We start from the raw sequence: 9,008 nt of genomic DNA, 5'->3' as shown, positions 1-9,008 counted from the left end.
CTTCCTCCTCATCCTCTCCCTCCTCGACCTGGGATACATCTCCACCACTCTCCCCAAAGCCATGGCCAATTTGCTCCAGGACACAAGGGTCATCTCCTTCTTGGCATGTGCTGCCCAGGTCTTTCTCTTTGTATTTTTCCTTGGAGCAGAATATTCCCTTCTCACCATCATGGCCTATGACCGCTATGTTGCCATCTGCCAACCCCTGCACTACGGGACCCTCCTTGGCAGCAGAGCTTGTGTCTACATGGCAGCAGCTGCCTGGGGCAGTGGATTCCTCAATGCTCTGCTGCACACTGCCGACACTTTTTCTCTACCACTCTGCCACGACAATGTGGTGGACCAGTTCTTCTGTGAAGTTCCCCAGATCCTCAAGCTCTCCTGCTCTGAATCAGGCTATCTCAGGGAATTTGGACTCCTTGTGTTTACTGCATTTTTATTCTTTGCTTGTTTTGTTTTCATTGTGCTGTCCTATGTGCAGATCTTCAGGGTCGTGCTGAGGATCCCCTCTGAGCAGGGACGGCACAAAGCCTTCTCCACGTGCCTCCCTCACCTGGCCGTGGTCTCCCTGTTCATCAGCACTTCATTTTTTGCCTACCTGAAGCCCTTCTCTTTCTCTTCCCCATCCCTGGATCTGGCGATGGCTGTTCTGTACTCAGTGGTACCTCCAACATTGAACCCCTTCATCTACAGTATGAGGAACAGGGACCTCAAGGATGCGGTGAAGGAATTGATCCAATGCACCTTGTTCCACCAGCAGTAACCTGCCTCACCTTCTCTGCAGAGTACCCAGAGCTTGGCTAGGCCAAGCCTCTGGTTCATTTTTTTCCTGTGATAATTGTCGTAAGAGGTAACTGCTTGGCTTCATTCCACTTCTCTAGAGGCTTCATCTGTTGTGTCTGAACCTTTCACAAATGCCTTGAACACTCTACCAGGTCCGCCTCCCTGAGAGCATCTCAGCAATAAAAAGGGTCTCCTGCGTGCCGTGCCTGAATGCTGGGCTATCCTAACAAAGCTGCTGCCAAGAATAAGCCCAAGGAATTAGAATTTTAAAAATGTTTTTTCTCATTCTTTTCTCCCTGCACTCTGGGTGATAAGCTTGTGGCAACTTTTGTTGTAACAACAAAAATTCCTCACGGGTTGAGATAAGAAGACTTTAATAATTGAAACAAGATGTAGTAATAATAATAATATTAGTAATAATAATAGAAATAATTGCAATAACTGTAATGAAAAGGAAGATAACAAAAAGAGAGAGGAATAAAACCAAAGAAGACAAGGGGTGCCCAGTGCAATTGCTCTGTACCCACTGATCCATGCCCAGCTGGTCCCCCCAAGCAGTGATCCACATCTCACGGCCAGCCAAACATCTTCCTCCCTCTTGTTTATATACAGGGCCTGATGTCATGTGGTATCAAATAGCACTTTAGCTAGTTCAGGTCAGCTGTCCTGGTCATGCACTCTCTCAGATTGTTGTGCCCCCCTTCACTGGCAGCATGGGAAACTGAACAATCCTTGACTTAGGATAAGCCCTGCTCAACAACAACTAAAACATCCCTGTGTTCTCAACATTGTTCTCATCCTAAACCCAAAGCACAGCACTACCAGATGCTAGGAAGAAAATTAACTCTGTCCCAGCTGAAATCATGACTTTGCAGATTGCCTTTCTTGGTAAGCCTGGCTCCTTGCAACCCTTTTTGTCAAATAGGGAAGTTCTTCTGGGCCCCACTGCCCTCTGCATCTGACATGCACACCAGCTGGTTGGGTCATTTGGCCTCTGTGACCAGATGCCGTGGATCATGCTCATTATCCAGGCTGTTTGCAAGCATCATATTCCTTCCTCTTGTTCTTTGCAGTCACTTGAACTAGGATCGGAAATGTCAGGCTGTGCTCTGCCTGTTGTGACAAACTGTTCAGCCATCGTCATGGTCTGCCTTCAACCAAAAAGACTTTTCAGTGTGCACAACATTCTTGTCGGGGTGGCTTCTGCATCTGTACCTTTGCTGCCTGCTGGCAGGACTTTGCTGCAAATCTTAGAAAGCAGCAAATGCTGATTTTTGTCACTCCTATCCCTGAACTTGACCTTATTGTTGCCCAATAAGGTGTTGGAACTGACCATCTGAGGCGCATAGATTTAGGTCAACCTCACTGCTCATTGTTTTCCTGTGAAGTTCAGTGTGACTGGGGATGAGCTCGTTCATCGTTACAGTGGTGCTTTCCACCTTCGTCATCACTTCCATTAAATGAGCATTTCTTTTTCTTACTCATACTGCCATACACCCAGTCAAGTTATTGTCTTCTCAGAGGAAGCATCTGCACACATGCCTTAAATGCTGATGTGCTGGAGCTTCAGTGCACAGGGACCTTGAGATACTTGGGTCTTTGGCCAGCAGGAACCTCAAGTTGTACAAGGAGAAGGGGCAAAGTGGGACTGGACCAGCAGAGGAGTGAGTCTGAGGAGAAGGCCCTGGGCACTGTGAGTGATGCCATATGTACCTGGTAAAGGCTCACCATGAATAGAGCCAGCTCCTGCATACGGAGCTGCACTGTAGCATGACCATCGAGACACGGGGAGTTACATCCCCCTCGACTCAGCACTGGTGTGGCCACACCTGTAACATTCTCTGGGGCTTTCCATTGTGAGGAGAAGGAAGGAACGGGAGAGTGCCCAGAGGATGTCTGCAAAGGTGGGTTTAGAGGGCATTAAGCACATGAAGTGTGTGGAGTGCCTGAGGGACCTGGATTCCTTGTCCTGATGGTGTGGAAGGTCGTGCGGGAGTAAAAGAGTAGCTCGAAATTAGGAGTTTTGGGTGTTTTCAGAGATTTGGACCTTTTCTTTGTAGTGGGAAACCACCTGAGAAAGGAAAAGAATCACAAAGTACAGCTTGGGAGGTTGAGACGGGACAGGAGGAGAAAAAAATGTCCCTTGAAGGGTAGTGCAGTGGTACCAGAGGTCACCCAGAGCCCAGATCAGTGCAGTGCTTTGTGTTCCAAGGAACAGGCAGGGAGGAAGGAGAGATCTCAGGAAAGGCAGGGAGATGCCATAGGTTGGGTGTCCACAGCCTGGGGGTCTCTGTCCCCTTGGCTATGGCAGTTGTCTCTGCTACCAAGGCCTGAAAGGAGACATGATAATCACATGGAACTGGGGCCTCGTGGCTTCCTTGCAGCCCCCCAGGGAGGCTGGGAGCTGTGGTACCACTGTCCTCCACTCAGCATTGCCCACCCCACCCCACAGTGCCCCAGGAAGAGCCCTGAGCCAGTGTGAGGGACAGGATCCCCCTTCTTGGGGCTGACCACTTGCCATGATAAAATATATCAAGTTTTACTCAGCATCAGCTCCCCTTGCACAGTGCCTTTGCCTACCTGTACTCACAGCCTCCAATTTTCTTCTCTAACTAATCCATGGGGACACCTGGTCTGTAATGGGCCTCAGAGGGGCCAATTAACACTCCAAGACACTTTGGCTTTTGCTTCTGACTTAACCCCTTCAGAGGTTGGTTCAGCTCCTCTCAGTATCTGAGGTTCAAGCACCAAATACACCATAAGGCTCATTAAATACGAGAAAACATGAGGGAGACTCATTTCTTCCATAATATATTTCAGGACTTTCAGGCTTGTACAGGTAATTGGAGAGGCTTCAGGAGTCAACTTAAGTGGAAGATTTTAATGACAACTTCATAAAACTTTTTTTTTTTTTTTTTTTTCTGAAGGGGTTTTATCTTTTTTAATTTTACAGAAGTGATAGAAGCTTTCTCCAATTCAGAGGGTCTTCTAAGGAGGACAGGAAATGTAACAACAGCGTCTCCTCAAGGTCCCCCACTGTATGGGCAACTTTCCTCCCCACCTCCCCAGCCCCACCATTTCCCTCAGGGGCTGCCTGGGACTTGCATTCTTCTACATCAGACTTCCTCACTGATGTTCACAGCTGAATGTTACAGCTCCTTTGCACCAATTCCCACCTGATTAACCCTGAGACTTGACTGTAAATAGTCACAGGACTCATTAATTTTGAAGAAACGGAAGTAAAACATGATGCAAATTATTAAAAAAAAAAAAAAATCAACATTGAAGTCCACAACTGTATGCCAAGTCCAAGCCTCCACTAAGGTCTACCTTCCTCAAGCGATGACCATAAAAATATGCTGACAAATAGATAGGAAATTATAAATATACACAATTAGCAGTGGCTAAAAGAGAGTTTGGCAGTTTAAATCACTTTTCCACCTTCTTGGCCAAATTTCAGCCCAAGCCTTGTCACCAGCTCATGCCTCTAGTGATCTCCCTGCCCATCTTCCTGTGCCTCCTTAGCCCATGCCCACCTCTAGCAAATGAATTTGGGGTGTTGTGGGCAACATTTTACAGTCAACTGAAAAATCATTTGTCAATGTTCAAAGCATTTCTGAGGTATAACTGAGAAAGAAATGAACTTGTGTTACATCATGTGGTTGTTAACATCATTATATTTAACAAAACCCATCCTCGAAGACAGGCTGTTCTAAAAGCTCCCCTGCAACTGGACAGAAATTAAGATGCAAGAATAAACTAATTATAGTTTCTGCACTCTAACAAGCTCCCAGGGGAAAGTTACTGAGCTGTGGGAGGAATAAAGAGTCTTTGGGGTTTAGTGGGGCATGCTGAGGGGTTTGGGTGAGGAAGCTCCCTCAGGAGATTGACGTGGGCCTCTCTGGGGGCTGATTAGAGCAGAAGAACAGAGGCAAGTGACTTCAGGGTGACAAGAAAGGAGACAGAGACATCCTGTGTCATGTAGCCCCTTGGATGTGCCCTGCCAAGGGGCTCAGTGCTAATTCCCAGCCCATTTGAGTGGTGATGCCTTTGGTCATCAGCAGCTGAGGTTTTCCCCCGGTCACTCTGAGGACAAATACACGCCGAGTGCCACATCCTTGCCCCTCAGGCCTGGCTCTGTCCTGCTCACCCTAAACCTTTGCCTATACCCTAACACCTAACCCTGAAAGGTGAGCTCTCATCCTTATCCCTGCCCTGATCACTGAAGCTGAAACCCTCACCAGATGCCTGAAATCTAAGCCCTACCTACCTCCCTAATCCTTTCCCTCAACACCCCTCATCTTCAACCAAGTCCTTCCCTGGGCTGGCCTAACCCTGGGCAACAGCCCTGGGTGGGGTGCAGCTCAGCAGAAAAGGTCCTGGGGTTCATGGTGGACAACAAGCTTCACATGAGTCAGCGGAGACGGCTGGCAACCCAGAAGGCCAACAGCATCCTGGCTGTCTGAAGAGGAGCATGGCCAGGAGATGAGGGGGAGGGATTCTCTCCTTCCATTCAGTGCTTGCTGGACCACATGCCCAGTACTGCACTGAGTTTGGGGCCCCCTGCCCCCAGTACAGGAAGGACATTGATCAACTGGAGCAAGCTCAGTGAAGAGGCACCAATACTGTCAAGCATGTGTAGACGTGCAGGGGGCTGGAGAGCTTCCCACCTGAGGAAAGGCTGAGGGAACACTCTCCAGTATGGAGACGAGAAGGCTTTGGGAAACCTCGTAGGAGCATTTCAGTACCTGTCAGGCAGTTAAGAAAATAGATCCAGGCTCTTCATTGTGGTGGATGGTGGGAAAAGGAGAGGCAAGGGACAAAAGTGGAAAGAACGTTCAGGCAGGAGATGAGGACCATGAGGTCATAACCATGAGGTCACTTACACACTGGAAGAGGTTATCTTGAGAGGCTCTGAAACCCAGACCCTTGGAGGTTTCCAAGCCTCCTTTCCCCCTACATATGGTCTCCCAACATTGAAAAAACGCTCTGGCTCAGGCAAGAATGAAGCAAAAGCCTATGGCACCAGCACAAGCTCTTCCTCCCCTGGGCTTCTCTTCCCTGTGAGAGGGGTCTGCCACTAACCCCACACTTCTTTCACCCTCAGCTTTTGCAGCTGAATGTGCCTGGCCTTCTCACTTGACTTTGCAACCATTACCTTTGTTTTCAAGGCCCAACACATATCTTGTCACGCCCACTGTAAGCTGGCACCCACCCCGCACCTGGAGCTCACCTGGCCACAGGGGCAGGGAGAGGCCAGGCCCGCTCTGCTTGCACTGGGCACAGCTTTTCCTGGGAACGTCCCCAAGGAGCTCTCCTCACGTGTGTCAGGCTGTGGCCTGGCCCAGGTGGCACAGGGACAAGGGCTGCTGGAGCAGGGCTGAAATAGCTCAGCTGGGAGAGCATTAGACTGAAGATCTAAAGGTTCCTGGTTCAACCCCAGGTTTCAGCAATGTTTTTCTCCCTTAGGGTCTTGCAGAGCCCGTCTGCCTTTGTCCATCCTGCCCTGGCCCTCCTTGCTCCTTCCCCTCTTGCCAGAGCACTGCCCGTGCGCTGTAGCTGCACATCTACAGGTTAGAAGGATCCTTCCTCTTGCGCCACAAGCCCCCAGCCTTCCCCTGGGCAGGACTCTCCACTCAGTGTGTCTTTGGGGTGTTCTCCAGCTGGGTCTCCTTCCCTGCTCCACAGGGATCGGGATCTCTCCACTCAGGGGTCTCTGCAAAGACTCTGTCTCTCTCCTCATGGTCATTCTCACTGGTGCACAGACTGCTCCCCTCCTCACACACATCCTTCACCTCAACCTCAGTTCCCAGACCAGGGCACACTGCCCACAGGGAGGCCACCATCTCCCCAGTCCCAGGGAGAGGCACTCCTTGCAGCTGAGCAGCACAATTGTCCCATGTTTACCACCATGAAGACACCACCCCTGTGTGTGGTCAGGCTCTCAGCCTTGGAATTAACAGCTGCCCGTGCTCAGCCACCCTGCCACAGAGACCCCAGCCAGGGCTGTCCCAGGGCACTGCTTTGCTGTCAGGACAGGCCTCAGCGCTGGAGGAGTGGGGAGGTCCCTGAGCCCACCCACACCCGCAGCCCCAGGGAGATGGAAGCCTGCTGTCCACCTCACCTCCTGGGATGCTGGTGGGAGGAGTGGTGCAGGGCAAGCCCCAGTGACTGGAGGAGGGGTTATAGGATTTCTGCCCCTGTGTGCCCCCACCACACACCCGGGGTGCCATCAGAGCCTGGGGGAACCTCACCCCAGAGAGGGAATTTCCCTCACCCTGTTGCACTGCTCCTGCTGTGGAGTTGGGGACAGACGTGGCAGAGAGGGGTGTTGTCCTGGGGGGCAGAGGAGGCTTAGGGGTATTCTCTTCTCCATCGACCTAGCTCAAAATGGGCCAGAGCATGGGAGAAGTGCCTGCAGCAAGAGCCTCCTCCTGCCCCATTTCCCTGCAGAGTCGGTAAAGGGGCAGCACTCTGCAGTGCAGCCCTAGGGCTGGATCAGGCCCCAGTGGAGAGCCAGTCCTGACTTCCCCTATCTCAGGAGGCTTCAGGTTCTGTTTTCTGCAGAGGGTCCCAGGGTACCTGGGGACAACGGCACTGTGATTGGCACAGACACATCATGGGAGGAGAGTGTCTCTCCTGCTGGCAGGTTTCAAGGGACTGTAGCTCAGTGGCTGAGCAGCTCCTTTGCATGGGGGAGTTCCTGGGTTCCATCCCCAGCACCTCCAGGGGTGCTGTTGCCCTGACTCCCCAGCCAGAGGCAGGTGTGGGCTGGAGTTCAGGCTCTGGTCATCTCCAGGCCCTGTGGGTCTGTCCTGCCCAGCCAGGGCTTGGCTTTGAGGGCAGGAGGGCGGTGGCATGGCTGGGTGTGCTGCCTCGGCTGAGCACCGTCCTGGAGGAGAAGCGGCAGCTGTGCTGGACCTGAGCTCATGTCACTGCCCGGCACCACAGAGCCACCCCACCCGCCGCCCAGGGACAGCGCTGGGCAGCAGAGTGTGCTTCCCTGTGGGGAGCCCTCAGGGAGGGCACAGAAGTCGGCAGCACGCTCGGAATCCTTTCTGGCTGCACTGAGGGATGTGCTGTGAGAGTGCTGGTCCAGCCCAGGTGTCCTTTGGGACCAGGGCCACACTGCCCTGGTGGCTTGCCAGGGGCAAGGCTCTGAGATTGTCCTTTCTCCAGGGGGAGATCCCAAACCACATGAGAAGCATTCCTTTGTGCCAGCAGGTAGGGGTGTCTGAGCTGGATGAGCCTGGGCAGGGCTGTGGGACTCCCAGCCGGAGGAATGACATTTCCTACCCTGACCCTGTCTCCAGGTGTTTCTCCTTCCACCGGCACCACTGGCTGGAGCAGAGCCCCAGTTCAGGGAACGTGGAGCTGCTGAGGTCAGGCACAGCTCGGCAGAGGTGCGACTCGTGGGGCCGGTGCCCACCTCTTATTCATGGGGTGTCTGGTGTCTCCGCACCCTGTGCTGGTGGGATCGGGGAGGCACAAGCCTGTCCACAGACATGCCCAGGCAGCGAGAGCCAGGACATGGTGCCTTGGCTGCTCCCCCAGCAAAACCACTGGCAACCAAAACGGGGTGAGAGACACGGACTTTCACTGCAGGGTGCCCAGCCCTTGGCAACAGGGAGCCCAAACTCAGAGAAATAAGGCTGCTCTCCCATGGGCTTTCCACAGCCAAGCTCTGCCCAGTGTGGGGCAGCAGTGCTGAGGGTTGGGGTCTCACTGCGACCCCCCTCAGGTAGATCCTCAGGAGCTGCAGGAGCAGCCACAGATCTGGGGCACAGTGGCAATCCTGCTTTGCTGCAGAGAAGGGACCCAGCTGGCAGAGCCAGACTGTTAAGTCCCAAAATGCATGAAACAGGTTCTTTCTGCTCAGGGGTGCTGCCCCCTCAAGCTCACCCACGCCTGGGGCTTATTTCCTCAAGGAGGAAGAGGCAAACCTCTACCAGATGCCAGATTATGGGAGAAATATTACACCTATGGGAGGGCAGAGCTGGTGGGGCAGTCACACTGAACAGGCACTGGGCTCTTTTCCCCAGTTCCCACTTGGGGCACCTTGAGTGTGCAGATCAGTGTCCATACTGCCCAGAGGCCCCCACCATCCCATGTTCAGAAAATAACACTCCCCTTTTCATCTTTACTTCACTTTTATAAACTTATTTCTCTGAGATGCAGGGCTGGAGCTTATCCCAGTGAGAGTTCTCCAGGCTGTGTTTTTAATG

The 9,008-nt window shown here is 52.4% G+C and overlaps 1 protein-coding gene and 1 non-coding gene across 2 annotated transcripts; both read left to right on the top strand.

Moving 5' to 3' along the window:
- Positions 1–205: 205 nt before the first annotated feature.
- Positions 206–763, top strand: LOC122153097 (olfactory receptor 14J1-like; the record flags this gene model as incomplete). Its single annotated transcript, XM_042789203.1, has 1 exon — positions 206–763. A coding segment is annotated over one exon (558 nt), but the record flags the coding sequence as incomplete, so codon positions are not given.
- Positions 764–6,162: 5,399 nt separating this feature from the next.
- Positions 6,163–6,235, top strand: TRNAF-GAA. The gene has a single exon. It is a non-coding gene; the product is annotated as a tRNA-Phe (tRNA).
- Positions 6,236–9,008: the final 2,773 nt, after the last annotated feature.

Source organism: Tyto alba, unplaced genomic scaffold (genome assembly GCF_018691265.1).
Source record: "Tyto alba isolate M040663 unplaced genomic scaffold, T.alba_DEE_v4.0 Super-Scaffold_15, whole genome shotgun sequence".
NCBI lineage: Eukaryota > Metazoa > Chordata > Aves > Strigiformes > Tytonidae > Tyto > Tyto alba.
Note: the sequence above shows the minus strand (reverse complement) of the source record. Positions and strands in the feature narration are given on the sequence as shown.